The 22,149-nt window shown below is 42.6% G+C and overlaps 3 protein-coding genes across 28 annotated transcripts; 1 reads left to right on the plus strand and 2 right to left on the minus strand.

The window, feature by feature from the left end:
- Nucleotides 1-831: 831 nt before the first annotated feature.
- On the minus strand, nt 832-6,236 carry LOC147129372 (uncharacterized). Of its 24 annotated transcripts, none has more exons than XR_015082707.1 (17): nt 6,002-6,236; nt 5,153-5,930; nt 4,855-4,913; nt 4,581-4,745; nt 4,353-4,402; nt 4,223-4,286; nt 4,048-4,160; nt 3,073-3,968; nt 2,762-2,956; nt 2,593-2,655; nt 2,440-2,502; nt 2,292-2,311; nt 2,157-2,195; nt 2,020-2,089; nt 1,890-1,957; nt 1,335-1,373; nt 832-1,263 (listed from the first exon to the last, which is right to left on the minus strand). XR_015082707.1 is itself a non-coding variant. In XM_086017438.1 (13 exons), exons 2-7 carry the CDS (start codon nt 5,779-5,781, stop codon nt 3,552-3,554), a joined length of 588 nt encoding a protein of 195 aa, XP_085873564.1. In that variant the 5' UTR covers nt 5,782-5,930; nt 6,002-6,236; the 3' UTR covers nt 832-1,263; nt 1,335-1,373; nt 1,890-2,314; nt 2,440-2,502; nt 2,593-2,655; nt 2,762-2,956; nt 3,073-3,551. The 24 variants fall into 24 exon arrangements, 2 of the variants coding, with proteins under 2 accessions (XP_085873564.1, XP_085873565.1); XR_015082709.1 differs by having other exon boundaries at nt 1,890-1,953; nt 2,292-2,314; XR_015082708.1 differs by having other exon boundaries at nt 1,890-1,953; nt 2,253-2,314.
- Nucleotides 6,101-11,545, plus strand: fgf21 (fibroblast growth factor 21). 3 transcript variants are annotated; one of them, XM_086017435.1, is made up of 4 exons: nt 6,101-6,244; nt 10,247-10,324; nt 10,836-10,939; nt 11,145-11,545. In XM_086017435.1, exons 1-4 carry the CDS (start codon nt 6,226-6,228, stop codon nt 11,436-11,438), a joined length of 495 nt encoding a protein of 164 aa, XP_085873561.1. In that variant the 5' UTR covers nt 6,101-6,225; the 3' UTR covers nt 11,439-11,545. The 3 variants fall into 3 exon arrangements, with proteins under 3 accessions (XP_085873561.1, XP_085873560.1, XP_085873563.1); XM_086017434.1 differs by lacking the exon at nt 6,101-6,244 and adding an exon at nt 9,965-10,145; XM_086017437.1 differs by lacking the exons at nt 6,101-6,244; nt 10,247-10,324 and adding an exon at nt 10,441-10,499.
- A 1,158-nt stretch (nt 11,546-12,703) lies between these two features.
- Nucleotides 12,704-17,140, minus strand: LOC147129374 (potassium voltage-gated channel subfamily A member 1-like). Its single transcript, XM_086016423.1, has 3 exons — nt 16,854-17,140; nt 15,978-16,690; nt 12,704-14,093 (listed from the first exon to the last, which is right to left on the minus strand). Exons 2-3 carry the CDS (start codon nt 16,611-16,613, stop codon nt 13,197-13,199), a joined length of 1,533 nt encoding a protein of 510 aa, XP_085872549.1. The 5' UTR covers nt 16,614-16,690; nt 16,854-17,140; the 3' UTR covers nt 12,704-13,196.
- Between the last annotated feature and the right edge of the window lie 5,009 nt (nt 17,141-22,149).

Raw genomic sequence — 22,149 nt, forward strand, 5'->3', positions numbered from 1 at the left:
GCTCAGAGGAGAGTGACATGGATTGTGAATCAGAGGTTGTGGGTTCAAGACTCACATAGGTCTGTGCATTGCATGCAAGTAAACAGAACCACAGATGGAAGTCAAATGCATTTGCGTATACACTCACATGAGTGTTTACTTTTTGGTGTGTACATGGTCATCTTTTTTCGAATAAAAACACAAGTTACTATACCCTTACTCCGTTTTTCGAAATAAAAACGCTTTACTATCACCTTACCCTGTTTTTCGAAAAAAATTGCCTTACTATACATGGTCTTTTTTCCCCCCAAAAAAACACCTTACTCCACATGGTCTCTCCCCCACCCCAAACACCTTACTTTACATGGTCGGTTTTTTTTCAATCTATACACGGGGGGTTGTGGACCTGTGGTTGGGGTGAAAAGATTGGGAGGCAGATGCTTGCCAATGTGTTTTCTATGAATTGTTTTTACACACACAGTTAATGCTCTTTTATTTGACCATTGCAAACGTATGCTGTGACTGCTAACTAGCAAATAAGATTCGGGTCTGACCGTGTCACTTTGGAATGTTAGCGGTGCTATGAAACGCTCAAATATCAACATGTCACATACGTAACGAGAGCTAACAAAGGTCACAGGTGTCACTACGTTGAACGAAACATGCAATAATTACCATCCCAGATTTTACATTTCAACGCTCCAAACTCATTTACTGACTTTAGCTCAATTGGCAAACAGGGTTGAAGCTCAGTGGAAACGCAGTCACCAGACTGCATTGATAAAAGGATGACAGACAACAGACACAAAAAGATCAATTGACACGACATTGTTAGACCCCTCTAAATCGAGATGGTTTATCCAATTCACAATTTTAATTCAAGTACAATAGCACTTTCAGAACATACAAAAAGGAAGCTTTACATGTCGCTTCAGACAAAAGAAAATACAAACATGTCAAAACATTTTAGAGAACAAGTTACTCCAACAAATCATTGTTGCCTTGACACACGGCTCAGTACAAAATGCTGTTAGTGTTAGTCAGTGCACACCCAGTGAGTTAGTGACAGGAGACAAACACACCAAGTGGAAGAAGAAAAACATACTCTGCCTATTGTTGACGCTTTTCCCTCCAAGCACCGTAGCGTCTGCACCTCTCGTTGGGGAACGCTACCAAGAAAGAACGTAACAGGCCTTGACATCCATGTTAACGTGTACCACTTTGATACTCACCTCAAAAGCTGATCTGTTCCTCTTTTTCATCACACCGATGGCCTTCTGAGCCCTGTGAAGAGCGGGATGGGGGGGTCGGCGTTGAGTGCCACTTGCTTCTATATTTGCCATGCGTTTTGTTACCTTGGTCCAGCCTTGATTCCAGCTCCTCTTCCACCATTGCTAAACAAGCACATAAACAGTTTTACTTTGATTTTGACACATACTTCTGACCCTGTTGCGGTTCTCCCAGGTGACTCTCGTACCTAGCGGCTAGTATTCGGGTCTGACCATGTCACTTTGTAATGTTAGCGGTGCTATGAAATGCTCAAATATCTGACTAAGCCTAAAGCAGGCTGCATTGATAAATGACAGACACACAAAAAGAGCAATTGACAACATTTTTAGACCCCTTTAAAATGAGATGGCTCATTCCAAGAGGTTTATCCAATTCACAATTTTAATTCAAGTACAAAAGCACTTTCAACACATACAAAAAGGAAGCTTTACATGTCGCTTCGGACAAAAGAAAATACAAACATGTTTAAACAATATTTTAGAGAACAAGTTACTCCAACAAATTGCTGCCTTGACACACGGCTCAGTACAAATTGCTGTTAGTGTTAGTCAGTGCACACCCAGTGAGTTAGTGACAGAGAGGAGACAAACACACCAAGTGGAAGAAGAAGAAAAACATACTCTCCCTATTCTTGACGCTTTTCCCTCCAAGCACCGTAGCATCTGCACCTCTCGTTGGGGAACGCTACCTAGAAGAAAGAACGCAACAGGCCTTGACATCCATGTTAACGAGTACGACTTTGATACTCACCTCAAAAGCCGAGCAGTTCTTCTTGAAGCCTTCGTTCCTCTTTTTCATCACACCGATGGCCTTCTGAGCCCTGCGAAGAGAGGGGGAGGGGGACATTGAGTGCCACTTGGTTCTATATTTGCCATGCATTTTGTTACCTCGGTCCAGCCTTGCATTCAGCTCCTCTTCCAAAGTTGCTAAAGAAGCACATAATCAGTTTTGCTTTTGTAACTGTCACTTTGATTTTGACATACTTCTGACCCTGTTGTGGTTCTCCCAGGTGACTCTCGTACCTAGCGGCTTCTGGACCCTGCTGCTGCAACAGCAACAGAGGATATACTGTAGTTAGACGTCACAAGCTCATTTCATTGCGGGTTAGCCCCATCGGGCTCATTGTTCATCCTGCAAAACAGTCAGTACAAGCAGGTGTGTGTTTGTCACCTTATTGGCTGCTTGAGTGGTGGTCCTTTACACCATCCCACCACACTGCTGCTGCGTAACTGTCTAAAACAGATGGGGGGGGGGGGGGGATATGAATCATACAACAAATCATGGCAGAATTCTTATGAAGGTTCATGTCAACTGCAGGCTCACCACTGGCTAATGCGAGGCGGACACATCAAGCTGACCTTTGACCCATCTGGCTCCTTCTCCACCCTGCAACAAGTCCAGCGCATTTGTAGTGAGGGACCAATCCCCTTACAGGACGGCCAGGCTGCCAAGTGGGCAGCATTTCACACAATGTGGTCTTCTACGATGTTACCTCAATACAAAACGAGACGAGACTCCATTTCCTGAGAGGAAACTCTTCTGCTCGGCTCTTGTCCCAGACACTCGCTGCAGAATCCACACGGCAAAAGCAGCGGAACCAAACTGGGAGCGCCAGTTGCGTCTTTGATTGCAACGTCTCCTTTGTGGCTTGCCCTCTTCTGTCGGATGCTGCCTGGTACCGGCCTCTCTGCCCATCCCACAACGTGCAGGAAGTGAACAAAGAGGGGAATGAGGTTGGATGAGCAGGACAGGTGGGACCCATGACTTTTGGGCCACAATTCCCAATTTTAGGGGTGTACGTACTTGTTCACTGGCCTCGTGTCCCATGAGACTCATCTGCCGCACAAAACAAAAAAAACAGATTTGTTTTGTGCCAGTCACTTCTTGACGAATCAGCCCTACAACACAGACTAGCAAGACCTCTCAAGTACCCCTTTGGCCGGGCTTTTCGTTCCCAGCTCCTCTTCCAGAAGCACCAACGCACAACATGACACTTTTGCTCATTGCCATGATATTGCCACACATTTGCACTTTTATGTGCATCCACCGGACGTGGTGGGCTCCATCCCGAGCTTCTTCATCCTGCAACGACATGTCAAGTGCATTCGTGGAGCCCTTCAAGCAAACCCACAGTGGACCAAGGTTCGTGACACCACCACCACCTCGTGTAGTGAGCACAGACGGAGGATGGAAGCCCTTCCCGGATGAGCAGGCGGCAACAGTTCACACAATGTCAACTCAAACAGCATTTCACAAGAATTCAACACGACAGTCAGACGCTTTCAGGGAAGCCGTTTTTCCTCAGGACAAGGCTCGCTGGCTCGCTCGCTCGCTCGCTCGGTGGGTGGGTGGTTGGTTGGCTGGCTGGGTCTGTCGACGCACAAGAGTCTAGGGCGACGCCTCTCGGGGAAGTGGTCCACCTCAGATTTTGTCCCGATTACGGCTGCAGAATCCACACAGCAAACTATCAGAAATAAAACAGATTAGCCGAGTTGTATGTCACTTGCTTATTTGATTGGAGCGTCAACTTAGCCTGTTCCCCTCACTCGCGCGTCCTTTTGTCCCATCCGGCTCATCGCCCAGCCTGCCAAATGCATAACCTGCTATTAGTTGCGTGCTGCTCACTTCATTGTGTGCGCATGATTTCCCTCGTCCGGCCATTCTTGCTGCCTCTCGGGCCGTCCCACTCCACTGCTGCCCTGCAAGTCATCAACAAGGAGGTGTGGGGGGTAAACATGACTGAAAGGGGAAAATATGAAGCAAAGAAATGACTCGCACAGCCGAAGATCTGCTGAAGGTTCGAGTCGGCTGACTGCCGATCGGGCGAGGGCGGCGCAGACGGAGGCGCTGCAGCAGTTGTAGGTGGCGACTTGGGCTTAGCAGCGACCTAGCTGGACAGTCACAAAAAAAACATTCTAGTTGTGCTTTTCAAAATTGCCATGTGCTTTGTTACCTTTGCCCAGCTTTTCCATTCGTCGGCCCTATAAAGCTGCTTTTGTGCATTGCTGGTCTTCACACTGCAATCGAAATATATATTTTGAATTTCGCACGCATGTCATTTGTGTCTTTGTTGGTTTTCTCACCCTCGTCTGGTGGATCTTGGTGCCTCTCGCTCATCCCACTCCAACGTCACCTTGCAACATAAGCCACAAAAAAACGCAGGGTACAGTACAACAATCACAGGTTTGAGAACAAACTCAACTTGCATGTTCACAGTAAACGTACAAAAAAGATAAAGGTTTTAGTGTTGATCACTATGACTGAGTGCTCCCTAAAACCACCACACTGCACATTAGCTCCTTGACGCTTACATTTGTTTGAAGAGAAAAAAAAAAAAAAAAAAGCTTTTCCTCCCGCTCAGCTGGAGCAACCTTTCAGTGTAGACCGTGAACATATCACTTCGGCTCACAAAACAGTTTCTGTTGAGGCATCGATGAAGTTCGCACATTTGGGCAGCCTGTCCCTTTCCAATTGGACTAAGACAAAAAAAAAAAAAAAGAAATCAGTTTAGACAAGATGGAATCAACTTGTACACAGTTCCATCCATAAATGTCAAACAAGCTGAAACTTGACAATTATTTTCACCTGGTCTGAGGTCCACCTGCTTGCTTTGTATTGAAGGAGCCCTGCCTTCATATTTAGTTCTGCAAACAACAGAAATTACGTTTATATCTGAACATGCGAATGTTGTAATAATGACAGATACTAGCTAGAGCGACAGTTTCGAAAGAAAATACATGTTAGTGCTTGCTGCCGAAAATACATTGCGGTTGACCACAGTGAATTAGCATCTAACCGAATCCGTGAAATGTATTGAAAGATACTTGTCATCGGCACAGGTACACATTAAGACCATTCATGTTTTCATTTTAGCACAACTTACCTCAGGTTTGCAGTCCAAAATTACAGCATGGCATGAGGCTAGCTTTGCCGTCCAAATCGGATGAAGTGTCCCCTCCGACAGGAAACCGGAGAAATGAATGCTTGCAAAAGGTTTCTTTTTGTTTTTTTTAACCGGCAGCGGAAGAATACAGTCGAGATTTTTGACCATTTGGAGCGGAAAGGGTTTAAATGAAAATTCGTGACAATTGGCGTGAAAGGGTACACAAAAACCATAATCACAAGTTGGCAAAACATTCATACCACCTCTAAGGAAATGCACCATATTCAATAAAACCCCTAAACAATGAGTTAAACAAGAACCATTACAGAGTGCGAAGGCATTGTCACTGACAACAATGAAACAAACAAAAACAAAAAAAAAGCTGGCCAGCATTAAAACAAACCAAAATAATTTGAAATCATAGCAAAACAAACAAAAAGGACAATGTGCTAAACCAAGCAAAGGGAAGTGAATTGAGATTGCTGTGCTCAAACCTCAAACGAAGTTACCTCCCTCAAGTGTGCAAATCCTTCAACAAACAAAATGCCATTGGCCAAACGGCCAAAAAACGACAAACATTTGCTCGTGTGCTCACTTACCTGAGAAAACGCCAAGCGGTCGGTCGCCATCTTGCCACTCTCGTGCACTGCACGTGACGATTTCCCTTCTGCACACCTGTTCCAAATCACCAGCAGGCCTCACGTCACGTGCACCAATCCATGCCAATCTTTTGTTTCTGCTTGTTCAAACGAAGTTGCGTCCCTCAAGTGTGCAAATCCTGCAACAAACAAAATGGCATTGTGAGAAACGGCCCAAAAATGACAAACATTTCCTCGTGCGCACACTTACGCGAGAAAACGCCAAGCGGGCGGGCGGGCGGGCGGTCGCCATCTTGCCGCACCTGTGCACTGCACTCGATGAATGCCGTTCCGCACACCTGTTCTAAATCACCGGCAGGCCTCAAGTTACGTGCACCAATGGAAGCCAGCCTTCTTCGTCTGTTAGTTGATCGGCACTTTGCACACTAGCGCCACCTGGTGACGCGCCATGATGATTGCTTGGCTCACTCTGGAATGGAAATCGTTGCTTCTGGTCAGTACGAGAAATGCTGTCGAGACAACTTCCGGGAATCCAAAAATAAATAGACGAGCCGTTTTTCCATTTGGGTCCGTGCTGTATTCGATTTTCTGTCGTAAGAATAAAATAAATAAGTAAAACCGGGTGCGTGTCTCTTTTGGTCATTGGATATTATAAAGTCAAAAACATTTTTGATTTTCAATTTTTAATTCTTAAACGAAAATATGTACATGCATGCGTGCGTAGGTGCGTGCGTGCATGCGTGTGTGCATGCGAGCATACATATATACATACTTATTTATTTATTTATTTATTTATTTATTATCATGTGTTTATTTATTTATGTTGGTAGTGGAGCAAAGTGGCCAAAATGTACGTTATCACCGAGGCAGGTACACTTCTATTCGCTGGCTTTTGATCAGACCTGACATTTTTGGCTCTTTTCCGGTGTCAATTGTATATAGTGTTTTATGTTAATTTATTGATCAACACTTGTGTATTATGGCCTTTTATTACAATACAATTTTATTTATATAGCGCATTTCATAGAGCTGCGACAAAGCACTTTACAAACAACACAATAAAAAAAACAATTTGAAGTCTGGGCGAGATGGTTGATATGGTGGAGACTCATTGCATGCGCTAACCCTGCGCGCCCTCTGGTGGCCCAGAGGAGTTACTGTTTTGACTTTGTAAAGTAAACGATTGCAAGCCCTTCAATTCGGAGCTGTCTCAGTCTCGTATGTTTAGTGGAGTCCGCACTTACAGCTACCAACACATAGTGTCTGAATGTGTCACATGTGCTAAAGAGAAACTACAACACAGAGAAACACTGCTGCTCACGGAATTCCCAACACGTCCCTGGGAGCTAGTTGGTGTGGATCTGTTTGATCGGAACCATCACGGTACACCCGCTTCCCCCCAGCACCACACGGTCTTAACCGAGCAATTCCAAAAGTTCTCCTCTGAATGGTTCTTCCTTCACACCACCTCTATTCCAAGATTTACATTCTACACTGAAACATTTCGAATTAAAGTAGTTCATAATGTACTCAGAAAGGGGGATGTTATGGTAGAGACTCTTGCATGCGCTAACCCTGCGCGCCCTCTTGTGGCCCAGGGGAGTTACTGTTTTGACGTTGTAAAATAAACGATTGCAAGCCATTTCTCCTTCCTTTCTCGCTCTGAAAGCGTAGCTAGTGGCTACTACACTACGTACTGTGGTTCCTGCAGCGCGAACCAACGGCTGAAAAGCGTAAAAATGGAAAATTTTATATTGAAACAGGAAATACGGAAATTCGAGCCCTTTCCAGAAAACTCCACATATTTTGTTGTTTATTTTTAAAAGGGCCGTTAAAATGAATATGCTATTTTTGTTTCAAAAATGAAAATTGAAAATACAACCCTAAATTTGTTTTTTGATTTGCGTTTCACTATTAAATATAGAATGAAAGTAAGGTACACGGACCCATCTGAATATGAAAATTAGAAAGTTTAATGGGGAGTTTATAAGACCAATATATCACCTGTATTTCGATTTGTGTCTTGTGTTATATTCTATTTTCAATTTTAGAATTAAAAACTGAACATCAAGCTGTTTTAGACATTTTCTTACTCGTTCCAGACATCAAACAAGAAAATCAAGCTGTATTTCAATTTTGACATTTAGATATCCATCCATCCATTATCTGTACCGCTTCTCCTCACAAGGGTCGCGGGGCGTGCTGGAGCCTATCCCAGCTGTCTTTGGGCAGTAGGCGGGGGACACCCTGAACAGGTTGCCAGCCAATCGCAGGGCACACAGAGACAAACATCCGCACTCACAATCACACCTAGGGGCAATTTAGAGTATCCAATCAACTTACCATGCATGTTTTTGGAATGTGGGAGGAAACCGGAGTGCCCGGAGAAAACCCACGCAGGCACGGGGAGAACATGCAAACTCCACACAGGGAGGCCGGAGCCGGGATCGAACCCACGACCTCTGAACTGTGAGGCGGACGTGCTAACCAGTCGACCACCGTGCCGCCGACATTTAGATATTAAAACGAAAATCAAATAACGAGTCGTTTTTCAATTTTAAATATCATGTTCCAAACGTAACATCCAATGACCAAAAGAGACACGGACCGTCATCAAAGAAGGACGTAAATATTTGTGACACTGAACATTTTATTGGAAAGTCGCAAAGTTAGTTTACACCCCTGTGGGGGCAGAATGGGTCTTAAAACTGTCCAACTCTTTTGTAAATCCCTGGAACAACCTTGTGTGGTCATTGGAGCATGAGAACATTTTAACGATAACGTAACGTCATCAACTAGTCACTATTCTTTCTCGGAACTAGGCTTCATATGAACAATTTTCTAACAAATCCCCAAAACGCTATATAATTAAATATTAATATACAATATAATATAAACCTGATATATAATTAGAATGCATTGCACGTAAACAGATAAAATATTGTATTTAAATACAAATTTGAATACAAATAGTGCATGAAGATGAGACGCAAATGTATCGTACCAAAAAGTTAAATACAACTGATCAGTGCTTAAGGCTCTGATTCTTAAATATACCACTAGAGGGAGCCCATGTAGCACCAGTGGTAGTAGTACTCCACCATGCTTTGAAAATCATTCCTTTAGGCCAACTGGTCTTAAGTCCAAAGATCCTAATTTTGACACAATGCCAGCTCATTTAAAAAAAAAAAAAGAAAAAAGTTTGGATTATTGTACACTGGGCTAATTTGTCATCCAGCTAAATGTTTATTTGAAATACGACACGGGCCGTTCGTCATCATTTTCAAATCTACGTGCATCAAGGCACATTTATGTTGAAATTTATGCTCATTCGTGTTTGTATCGAGGTGAAGGTTTACAAGAAAGTTCATTTACCAGCAGACCTGCAAGTCATTGCACAGCTGCACTCACGTAAACACAGTTTGCTCTTGTGCTCATGAATCCTTTCGCCCACTCTTCCTCTCGTTATTCTCTTAAACAAACACCCATCAAACTAAGATAAACGCGCACAAAGTTAAAAACGCCATTGGACGTCTTGTAATTGATGCAGACGATGACGCAGTGGGACGCGTTTGTTTTGTACAATTTTTTAAGAGGAAACACAATGCGGTTTACGGTAAATTGGGGTCTCATGAGTGGACATGGAAAAGGAAAAATAAGGAGACTCTTAGACTTGATAAATTATAATCATAGACGGGCAATGATGCTGTCAAGCGTGAGTCGGGAACAGTTCAAAATTATGAATTCCTTTTATTCATTTAAGTCAAACGTCATAGGTTGCATGCATCTGATGGAATGTGATAGTCCGAAAATTGAACAAATAGCAAACATTCCAAGGTTTTGTTATCTATTCCTACTTCAGAATAGTGGGAGGAAAGAATGAAAACAGTGAGACATTACTGGGAATTCTACATTTTTGAACGTCTTAAGAAAAAAAAAAAAACAAGGAAGAGGGCCATATATAGTGGGAGAAGTTCCGTTGAGCATTAAATCAGACTTTATGTCTGAGTCATGAAGACCCTCCTTCTCCGGCCGGCTCCTTTATAAAGGCGCAAACTTCTTTCGAATTAACAGAAAAGAACTTGCTTTACAGGAGCCATAATATTTCTTATTTAAGCAAAGAATTTTTTGCATTTATTTATTAATTATTTTGTATTTATTATCATTATTATTATTATTATTAATTATTGTTATTGTTATTTATATCAGGGATCAGTCTAAAACATCTGTCACATTTTCTTTTTGTCTCCAAATGTTTTGGTTAGCAAACAACACTTTTTGGTGCTTTTTTCTCCTCACAATCCTACTTCCTGTCTCTCTTTCTTTTTATCTTGCGGACTCCAACCCACTTTTCGCCTTTAACAGCCAAGTCAGGGAGGGGCATCTTTACACAGGTACAGTATTTCATATTAGATATTCGGATCCAATTTAACACACAACATCGTTTGTTTAGTGATATTTTTATGTTTTTCTTTTGTTTTTTGTTTTTTTGCAGAAAATCACAGACGAGGGATGTACCTGCAGATCAGCCAGGATGGAAGCGTATCCGGAAGCGATGTTCAGACTCCTTACAGTGAGTGATTTTTTTTGTTGTTGATTTTTCTGCAGATAATCTTGACAGGAAGCACGGTTAACTAGCGGTTGCCAGTTCTGCCTGACGGCTCAGTGGCTCAGGGTTGGAATCTCTGCTCCGGCCTTCCTTTGGGGACTTGGCATGTTCTTCCCATGCTTGTGTGGGTTCTCTGCGAGTAATGCTGCTTCCTACCACCTCCCAAAAACATGCATGTTAGGACTATAATAGTCATTTAACTTGGAAAAACTTGACAATATTAATTAGTGACATTTACGGCGACGGTGTTAGTAAGCACAAAAAAAAACAAAGCAAGTGGTTTGCTCCAAAACAATTGAGTTGTTTTTACTTACATCTTTAAGTTTGGGGACACTACAAGGGCCAATTAGTTCTGTAAACTCTTATTTCTTTGTTGTGAAATGCCGGGACGCCGATTTTTACAACAGCAAAACTTTAAATATTTTGTTGACTTGCCCAAGGCCTTCACATTCAAATTGTATTTGAATATTTACAGGTGTGCTCCAGTTACAGTCGGTGAAACCGGGCCACATCGCTATTAAAGGTCAGAGGTCGTCTCTGTTTCTGTGCGCCGACAGCGGGGGATCTCTGAGTGGACAGGTAAACAAAGAATGGGGCCTGTCATTGACGTGCTTGGGGGGCAACACCAAAACATTTTTTGGACCACTTTTCTAAATTCCGGAAGAGCTGTGAAAGAGTGCGCATATGTCATCAAAAATTGAGAACTTATGAAGCCTTTGGATTCAATTCAAAGCATCTTCAACAATCAACAAAAGTCCGGTTGCCTCGTTCCAACTTTTTGCAGACACACTTCTCAGAGGACGACTGCACCTTCCAAGAGTTACTGCTGGCAGACGGGTACACCCGCTTCCTGTCCCCGCGTCACGGATTCCCCGTGTCGCTGGCTTCCAGGCGATCCCTGGATCGGAACGCCGTCCCCTTCACCCGATTCCTGCCGCTCAAAGATACCCTCCCGAGGGAGACTGCGCTCGCCGAGCAGGCGCCGGTAAGGGAGACAAACATCAACCTGGACTCTGATGACCTTCTTGGAATGTCGCAGGAGTCCATGCTCAGTCCTCAATTCTCAGTGGAAAAGTGAAGCAAGGAAGTGAATTGTGTACATTTACAGGGGAATTTTTCAATTCAAATATTTAAAAATGGTAACATTTGCCATTAAGCAGAAAATGGATGTACAGATCAAAAAATGTAATTTTTTATTGTTTTCAACAATTTTCTTTGTTGTATGTTTAAGGGTTAATATTATTGAAGTTTATTTATTTGAGTGTATGTTTAAAATGTATTTATGAAAAATGGCTGTATTTCAGTGTTACAGTGTGTTTTTGTCCGAGCAATAAAGATTAGAGAAGGATGTGTTTGTACCTCGCAGGCATTTCGTCAGACTGGAACGCATTTGAATGAAAATAAAGTATTTTCGTAAGTCTTTCAGTGTTCATTTTCGATCCATTTTACTCTGGCCTATAGAGATGAGAGATCACTGCTAACAATTGAGTGGCTATATGTGCAGTGATGCCTTGAGATACCAGTTTAGCCACGTTTGTAACTTGAGGGAAAAATGTGTAATATTGTAAATCCTTTTGGTGTGTGCAACTTGGCCACCGGGTGGCAGTATAATACAGTTCAGTTTTCTCAACTACGCTTTTGCAGAGGATAAAGAGCATATGCCTGTGAGTATTGTTGTATTGTCTGACAGTAAATATTAAATGGAAGTTGCATATTGTCACCCTCCTAAAATAATGGAATTAGTCATTAAAAAAAAAAAAAAAATCTGAAAACATGAACAACTTAACGAAACACTTCAGGGGTAGAATTTAATGATTTGTTCAACTAAAGATGTGGTTGTGGTGATCTTAGCACAGGTGGCCAGCATCATGGGGATGTTTAATTTTTTTTTTTGGGGGGGGGGGGGTGAAAATAGGCCATTATTTGAGAAGGGGACAATATTGCGCTTTGCTTCAATCCAACCTCAAAATCAACCGTTCATATCTAATACTCGGCCACATTCCTTTAGAAATGACGCTAGTGTTGCTTTGGTGGTTTGGAAATCCTGTTCTTTTTTTAAACTGTAGTATACAGTACGCCTTTGCATGTGCGACAGCGACACTAACACAAACCAGCATGTGTGTGTATTGGAGTACACATGCCTTCCATGGGTCATCATTCACATTCTATGGAAAGAAAGGCCTCAGTGTTCCAGGAAAACGAAGGATAAAAACAGCTTATACTGAAGTCCCGTAGCTGCGCAAAAGGTCACTCATAAAGATGTCACTTAAGGTGTAACTAATGAAGTGGTCGATCGGTGTGTAATGTAGAATCAAACAAATAACCACTGCTTTGTTCTAAAAGTTTAGTAAAATATAGATTTTATTCAACCATTGAGCACATAACAGTCACATTCATGTCAAATCACAAATCAGTTGCATGTTCTGGTTAATTACAGCATGGTGAGGTCATTTGACTCGGGTCACGTGGGCCAAAACGGCACCACCGTGAGCCTCGCGCATGACCGAAAGATTGCCGAGAATGTTGGCTTTAGTTTACGAGAGGTCTCGGTGTGTTTGCAACGTGAGCTTTTCCAAATCGAGACCGTCTCAATGTTTCCAGTTGAAAATATGCAAAGTGGCAAAGTAAGACGTCATAGTGTCTGGACACGCACATTGTCAAAGTCGAGCAAAATCAAAAAGCTTATTTGGATGAGGGAACTTGAGAATATACAAATTCCACACGTTCTGTAAGACATTTTTACTGAATATGAATGATCAAGTACATTTTTTTTTCCCACTTCTTCCTCCCATTTTATCATCCTTTTTTTTTGTGTGTGTCTTGAAGAAGCTCTTTTTCACACCTGGGTGACCATCGGTTCCCTTAAGTGTATATTTCCTTCTAATTCTGCGCTCTGACCCACGTTACCAAGAACGGTCCCATTCAGATTGTTATAGGTACCTCCGATGGCATAATAATCCCCCTCAGGGTACAGGTTCCCCTCTTGTGCCTCCTCCCCCTCTGGGTCCTCGTCCTCCCACGGCAAGCTTGTGACATGCTTGTACCGGGATCGATCCTCACATTCCGTCTCCCGGTGGTAGAAGTAGCTGAAATTGGACACAATGACCGGCACCGGTAGGGAAATGGTAAGCACGCCGGCGATGGCGCACATGGAGCCCACCAGTTTACCCCACACCGTCTCCGGGTGCATGTCTCCGTAGCCCACTGTTGTCATGGTGACCACAGCCCACCAGAACGCATGCGGTATGCTGACAAAGGACGTGTCGCTGTGGTCGGCCTCGGCGAAGTAGATGGCGCTGGAGAAAAGGATGACGCCGATAAAAAGGAAAAAAATGAGAAGGCCCAGCTCACGCATGCTCGCCCTCAGCGTCTGACCGAGGATCTGAAGACCTTTGGAGTGACGAGACAGCTTGAAGATACGGAAGACCCTCACGAGCCGGATGACTCGGATAATCGCCAACGACGTGGCCGGGCTGGTTTCGCTTTCCTTAGCTAGCTCTGTTCCCAGAGTGACGAAATAGGGCAAAATGGCGCTGAAGTCGATGATGTTCATGACGTCTTTGAAGAAGTGTATCTTGCTGGGACAGCAACAAAAGCGCATGATGAGCTCAAAAGAGAACCAGAATATACACACGGTTTCCACGATGAAGAAGGGGTCGTGGAAAACGTTAGCCGGTGGAGGCATGGCCTCGGACATGTTCTTCCCTTGGCCGTGGTGCTTGTAAAAATATTCCTGAGTGGTAGACAAACCACAAAGAAGAACAGATTTTTCAAAGTCATTTTCTACTACTTTCCTTTCACATTTAAAAGGGAAGTCAACACACAATTTTTTTTCAAGAATATGTTTTATGCAAGCCCACTAGTTGCAACAGCGCGTTCTGATAAATATTGCGTTTGTGGAATAAGTGTTAATCCACTCGTTTTTAGCCATCCCCGGGGGCGGCCATTTTGTCTTTCTGTCGACTGAAAATGACATCACAACTGTTCACAATGACCAATCGCGGCTCAGATTCAGAAATCAAGTCAGCCGTGAGTGGTCGTTGTCAGCAGTTGTGATGTCATTTTCAGTCGACGGAGAGACAAAATGGCCATCCCCAGAGATGGCTAAAAATGAGTGCATTTTGCTGCTTAATTTATATTCCACTGACGCACAATCAATCAGAATGCTGTGTTTCAACTAGTGGGCCTGCTGGGAACACATTCTTGGAAAAAATATGTTTGGGTTGACTTCCGCTCTAACCAAAGGAATTAAAAATAATGGTGGCCAAAAAACGGGCAGTTTTAGCTTTAAATTATGTTCTAGATGAAACTACTGAAATACGTGAAAATGACCACTTTAGCTTGCCATTTCCTAACCTAAGTTAAGATAAAACAAGATAAACCGGTGCAGGTCACCTTCTCATGTGACTCATACCCAGAAATCGAATAAACACGTTTGGCAAAATAGTCAACCGTTTGAAAAGCTTGGCTATATTTAACTCCATTTTACACACATCCCCCAGGCGATAGCGTTTTCTCAGTATTGTGATAAGCGTAACTTCAGCGTGTTCGCCATCTCATTGGCTGTCACTTTTGGCAGCCATCATTAAAACCAGTTGACATTTGTGGCTTTACATATCAATCATAGCTGCCCCGATCTCTCTTGCGGTGCACCTGTCTTTCCATTTTGCATGACAGTTAGCGTCACATTCGCGGATAGTGGCAATTTACATTTAAGAAAAGGCCGTGCAAATGGACAAGGGAGGTAGATGTCTATTTAACTCATTCACTGCCATTGACCAATTTATTCGTCTTTTCACAGTCCAGCCATTCAATCCCAGGAATTTTTTTTTTCAATTTTTTTTCCAAACAGGGTAAAAGAGGGTCTGAAAATGTCTGCCGGTGAATACGTTTTAATACAAGCCAGACTAGTTATGCGTTTGATGTTTTTGGATGATCCTTTTTCGAAATGACATTCAGTAGTAGGTCAGCGACTGTGTTTATCACTAAAGATGCGTATCTGCTCTACAGTATGAGATCATCGCCACTGAGGGCTCTCCTCAAACTAAATTTAACCTTGTGAGATGTCTGAAGAGAAATACGAGAGCGTCTCGCTGTAGCGCTTCCCATTCATCACCATCCCGTAGCACCGACTGCCAGCGCGGTTCGGCGGGCCTCCAATTGAGCTGACTCGGACCGGACAAAGTTACAGTACTTTCCTGGCGGCGCCCGCACGCAGAGGCCATTGCTGAAGCCCTGAAAGAATGCATTAACATGACCCCATGCGTTCGACTCGTCCAGCGAGAGCTTTTAATCTTCCGTTCTAAGCCGGCAGTAGACTTTGGCAGTGCTTCGCCCGTGCGTCTGGTCGCCGCGCGTGACCTTTCCTGCACACTGCGTTTTTACACATTCCTGAATCCAAGCATCATAAATGTAACACGGCTTAGGCCCAAGGGACAAGGGTCTTTATTTTTCTCTCACAGAGGAATAAGATTGCCGCTTGCTTCTACATAGAAACAAGGAGCTAGCAAAAAAAAAAAAACTCACAGGGTCGCTAACTCTTAGCTTCAAGGTCAAACGTCATGAGAAATGGAGCGCACCGATTCATCATCTTTCTTTTTGCATTCGCATTCCGTACCTCTCGTGTCTCTTTCTCGACGCGGAAATCCGGCAGCGTCTCCAGGCAGAAGATGAGGATGGACACCACAATAACCATGACGCTGATGATGGCGATGATGCGGGCGGCCGACGAGGATTCCGGGTGTTCGAACAGCATCCAGAGTCTTTTCTGCATTTGGTTGGAGGGCAACGGCCTCTCTTCCTCTTTGGAAAAGCCTTCGTCGTCCTTGAAGCGCTCCATGATGTCCTCTCCCAGCTCGTAGAAGAGCAGCTCTTCCATGAAGATGTCCAGGGGGATGTTGGCGGGCCTCCGGAGCCGGCCGCCCGACTGGTAAAAGTAGAGGATGGCGTCAAAGCAGGCCCGGTTTCGGTCCAAGAAGAGTTCATTTCGCATGGGGTCAAAGTAGCGTGACCTTCTTTGGGGGTCGCCGAGCATGGAGTCGGGGAACTGGGCCAAGGTGCGAAGTTGGGTTTCGTAGCGCATCCCCGAGACGTTAATGGCCAGCCTCTCGCTCAGCGCCCATCCGCGCCTCTTCTTCTCTTTCTCATTTTTTTTGATCTCCGTCACGCCTTTTTCCACGATGTTCAGATGGTTTTTCATCTCTTTATCCGTCTCCCCCCCTTTTTCTTCATCCTGTTGGTCACTGCTGTCCATCCTGCGCGCCGTCACGAGTAAGACCGCTCCGCGGGCGTCTCCCCCGAGGAACTGCTGAACAGCAAAGACTAAATCGCCTGAAACCAGAGTGATAGTCCCATGAGTGAATACGGTTAATTAGCATTGCTAATGGCTTTAGAAGTAGAAAAGGAGATACTGCAACAGAGGGACTTTGTCCAGTTAAAAAAAATACATACAGATCACAGTCCGCTGGAAAAAAAAAAAAAAAGTTCTACTCACTGAAAGCAAACTTGAACAATCACATTGTTCCTCTCGTGTTGCTTAGCGGCTTGTTTGCCCGTCGCTCTGTCATCATGTCCTTCAAATCGTTGTTTGTCGATGTGTCCTCAGCGGAGACCCCCCCCCACCCGCCGTCGGTCCTTCTAAACTCAGACCGGGTTCCGCACCGAATCCGGCACCACTTGTTTGCTCGGGGAACATCCACGATCTTGTCCGTCCGGGTCGCCTCATGTTTGTCCAGTCTTGATTTTTTTCTGGAATGCTGTTCCGAGGAAATTCAATCTCAGTTCAACCCCTCCCTTTCCATAACCCCCCCCCCCCCCCCCCCCCCCCCGTCATTTTAGCAATGGAGCAACACAACCTTCAGTCTCGGCTATCGAATGTCACGTCTGCATGGGACCCCTTGGTGTTGGCTTCACTAACGAGCTCAATACTCTGGCTGGTGTCCCTCACAGCCCTCCTATGGAATCCTCTCCACATCTCTGGCAGTTTGTTGGCACTCAATTCCACGCGGCTTCTGAGCTTCCCTCAACATGCCTTCTTCAACCTCAACTTCAAGAGTATCGGGTAAAGCATCTCAAGGCAGTAGCTGTGAAGGGATGGCCGTCTTCTCCCAGTTCAATGACATCATCGGCTACAAAAAGCGAGACGTTTGTTCAACTAAGTGAGTCCGTTTAAAGACTTTACTGACAACTCACTCCAGAACCTGATCAACGTTCAAGATAGTCAATATTTTGTCTGGAAGAGTTGTCTGTAACATGAACATACATTAAAAAAAAAAAAAAAAAAGTCATATATGAACTATAAAAAAAATAACTTGTATGTCATTAACACTTCCATAAATAAAGATATTACTATCAGTGGATTAAACACTACTCAGTTAGGATATCATTAATGTTATTAATAATAGTAACAGTGATCACTGGGTAAAATAATGACACCCAGTCTGCAGGCACTATTTTTAATGAGACTGTGCATTGCAGTAGTGGTCAGAGTAAATTTAGTGACGGTGTGTAAAACATACCTTAACAATTTCTTCTTCCACCTTGAGCTCACCATGGCAGAAAATCTATGACCACTAGAGGGAGATAGTGGTTTGGACCAAAAGAAGGAAAAAGGGGGCGTGGGACAATCACTGCCAACATTTGCTGCATTTAGTGACAGGGAAAGGAAAAAAAAAACATTGCAAAATGGACTGTTACATTTTATCCGTCCACATACTTAAATTAATGTGTTTTCGCAGTAATAAATACTATTAGTGGCCGTACTATGAGGGCAGAAGCTGTATCTGTGTGCTTAAAATGGCTCTAAGGGGCGTAATAATGAAGGAAATGCAAAGCAATCATGACCTATTATGATTTCATACCATATATCATGGAGTAATGCCCATGATGAAGACATAGGGACTCATCAGACAACGATGCCGTATCATCTCTATTGTCCTTATCAGGGGCATTAAACAGGGACAGGGATTGTTGTCATTTTCATTGTTTCTCATTCGATCAATATTCCCCTTGTCGTGAAAAGGGCCGTTTGAGATCCGATGCGCCGATGAATGCCAATGCAATAGATATAAAAAGTCTACACACCCCTGGTCAAATGCCAAAACCAAGGCAAATCATTTCAAACTTTTCCGACCAATCACAGGACCTATAACCTCGATAACCCAATTGACTTTATTATTTTGTTTTCAAGAGGAGAATTATTTTTTTTTAATTGAAAAAAAAATGACACAAATGTATGCACAAATGTGCATACCTAAGATTTTGGTTTTGTTCAGAAACAACCAATCACATTCAAACTGGTGTAAATGGTGGTCAGGACACACGTTACCATTCAAAGCGCCTCTGATCAAACTCGATTCCGTTGAGTTGTACAGGTTATAGGTCACATAAATTTATTTAGAAAGGGCATTTGAGGAGAGGTGCAGTACGCTTACTTTGTGTACACATCCACCGTATATAGCCCTACAGTCAATGTATAAAGACCTTGTGTATGTCGCCAACTATTCCGTATCGGTTTCAAAATGTCCGATTGGGATGGTAGCCGGCATCCGGTGTCCGTGATATGGCTTCATCGTTCTCAGATATCGTCAGTCAGTTACGGTCAAATCTTAGATCAGCGTCATGTGGCATGTCTTCACTTTTCAGACGCTAAAAAGGGCTCAAATGCATCTCTGGCTAAAACAGGAGGTCGCTATGGTGTAGAAGCTTCTTGGAATGACTGTCATCCGAATACATCGCGCCATATCCTTTAACTTCCAATTGAATGTGTCATCTTTCACTTTCTCCAAGGACTTCTCATTGTGTTCTCGCTTCAAGTCGGATTACATCCATCACCGTGCGGCGGGATCGTGTATCCGGCTGCAATTCTTTACTGTCGGCACGCTCACACGTGCCGCGGAATGTGCTCTCACGAGAAGGACGTTGAAGCACTAAATTATTAGACATTCGTGCCTTTTGCCGCAATATTAAGGCTCGGCGCACCAGCGAAACAACATATTGTCGGAAACATTGCCGAAAGGTGGTCAATGTGACTGGTTAGGGAGATGGAGCGCATAACGCTCTCTCGTTTAAGAAGGTCAGCATTCGACTTTCCCAGCGGGTCACAAACAAAGTAGCACAGAGGTCATCACATTTTTTTTTCCCCATTTATTTAAGTTCATCTCAATGATTCGAAGCAAATTTCAACGTCTCTGGTAAATAAAAGAAAAGCATCTCATGACTTATAACCAGTTAACTCATTCAAGCTGCTATGGAGATTGGTTTCACATTAGTTCGTATTGACATTCATACATTTTTAAGTCTCAGTAGTAGAAATATGTTAAATTATGACACTTTTATTGATATGTTTCTATTTTTTCTCTCTCTCGCTCTCTCTCTTCAAAATATAAAAAGATAGATCATGAACATTCCGTTGAAATATACTTTATACAGTTCTCGATGTGTTACGACATTTCAAAAATAAAATCCGGATACCCCAGTGACCACCTTGTCTTCCTATTCCTCTCCCTTTAGACCGCAGTGCAGTGACTCTCAGTCCAGTTTGATCAACTTAATAATGAACATACACCTTTTATCTTTGGAAATCTGATACTGCATGCATGACATCGGTCTGCAGCATCCCATGTGCGATGTGTGATAGAAGAAAAAAAAAAAAAAAAAAAATCCATGATGGGATTTCTCTGGACGCTTTATAATGCAAAATAAACTCTTTGTAGAAGTCATCAAGCCAAGACACACAGTTCAAAATATCTGCGCCCTAGAGAGCATTACAGTAAGTGTCAATCAGTGGCATTCCTGGTGCAGATTGCATACAGTGTCTTCAAATGAACAAACCAAAAACAGTTCAATTCAAACAGGCACATGACAAAAACATGGATTGCGTTGGGTTTTTTTTTTAGAGCACATTACACCCCAAAGGTCACGTTATCATATTCTAAACTTAACATTGTAAAGCATACAGCAAAAGAAAAATAGCCCATGGCATTCTGTTTGAATTTGAAAAAACAAAAAGGTAGTTGGAAACTACATGGTGCAGTATTACGCACTTCAAAATAGAAAGACATCTTTTTTTCCAGGACCCGGATGACGATATGTTGTGGACAAATGTGATGATTAAATAAGGAAGGGATAATTCTTGGCTTTAAACACACACACACACACACACGTGGGTGATGAGTTTCTGAATGCACCATTTTGACCACTGACCACCGCAGCTAAAACTGACTTTCGAGGTGGAAACTGTAAAAAAAAAAAAAAAAAGTATGCTTTTTTTGTTGCAATCATGGACACTTGTGAGCGTCACACACTGGCCAGCCTTCCAACTTGCAACATTTCAGGAATGTAAAGGAGAAGTGGTCAGCTACTCGAGCCGCTTGAGCCCTGAACCAGCAGGGCTTCAATGGAAGCCACGCAGAAAATAACAATGATTAGCTCATGAATCGATCGATCAATAAACGACAATCTGCTCTTGGTGGACACTGGGATGGCCTATCTTCACCCGAAACATCACTTGACTGACATCATTTTTGGAAGCTCTGGGTCTCTTTTGACTGTGCTGCGTGGAACAAGTCGGTTGGGATGCTGGATGTAAGACCGTCTTAAAAAAAAAAAAAAAAAAAAAAATGTAAAAGATACAAAATGATAAGCTACCTTTACACACCAAGAGTGTGTTGCCATTTGCCTCTGGGAGGAAGACGTTTCTGCTCTACGACACAGCACAGTGGTCATTTTTTTTTCCTTTTTTTCTTTTAGGATTCATGACTAACAGCGGCGGCAAAGAGGTTGTCAAAACTCTGTCCTTTCCCGCTTTAAGATGATCAGTTCATTAGGCATGCACTTTTTTTTTTCTCTCGACACGTCACTGTGGGGTCTTCACATCATTACTAAAGTTTATCATGTCAGAAATAGAAGAGCTTAACACCTACTGCACATCCACACACGCCATCAACACAACCTGAGGCCTTAAAAAAACAAACTTTGGAATGACAGTTGGTTCCATGCAAACCTGAAATCTCGCCTGACATCTCTTTTGATGAACTAGTATCTGATATATATATTAGCGCTGTCAAACGATTAAAAATGTTTAACTAATTAATCATAACATTTTCCATAATTAATCGCGATTAATCGTATTTTTCAACTACAGTTTTTTACGAAGCTTGGAACCGTTATTTACTTCAGTAAAATCTTGGAATTAATGAGGGGAAAAAAACCAAAAGTATATTTCGATTCAAAGACTGTTCTAATAGCTTTCTTTGATCCTTGAATATGATTCTTTTCCTATAAAATACAATGGTTAAACAATACACAAAAGACATACAAATAATATGGTATTTGAATTTGCAAAGTGCACAGTTTATTTTGGATTTCTCAAGCAACTTTTTAAAGTAAAACGACGTAAGTCGTTTGGCTGCTACAGAAAGTCAATAAAATGGAGTTAACTGAGTTAATTTTTTCAGTGCATTATGACATCTAAATTAATCTCCATAGTTAATGCTTTAATTTTGACAGCCCTAATATATATATACACATGTATATATACATATGTATATATACATATACATACATATACATATGCACGTACATATACACGCATATATACACACGTACATATACACGCATATATACACACGTATACATATATATATATACATATATATATATATATATATATATACATATATATGTACATATATATATATATATATATATATATATATATATATATATGTATACATATATATATACATATATATATATATATATATATATATATGTATACATATATATAT

This window comes from Filicampus tigris, chromosome 19, assembly GCF_054856515.1.
Source record: "Filicampus tigris isolate MCC_2025a chromosome 19, RoL_Ftig_1.0, whole genome shotgun sequence".
Classification (NCBI taxonomy): Eukaryota; Metazoa; Chordata; class Actinopteri; order Syngnathiformes; family Syngnathidae; genus Filicampus; species Filicampus tigris.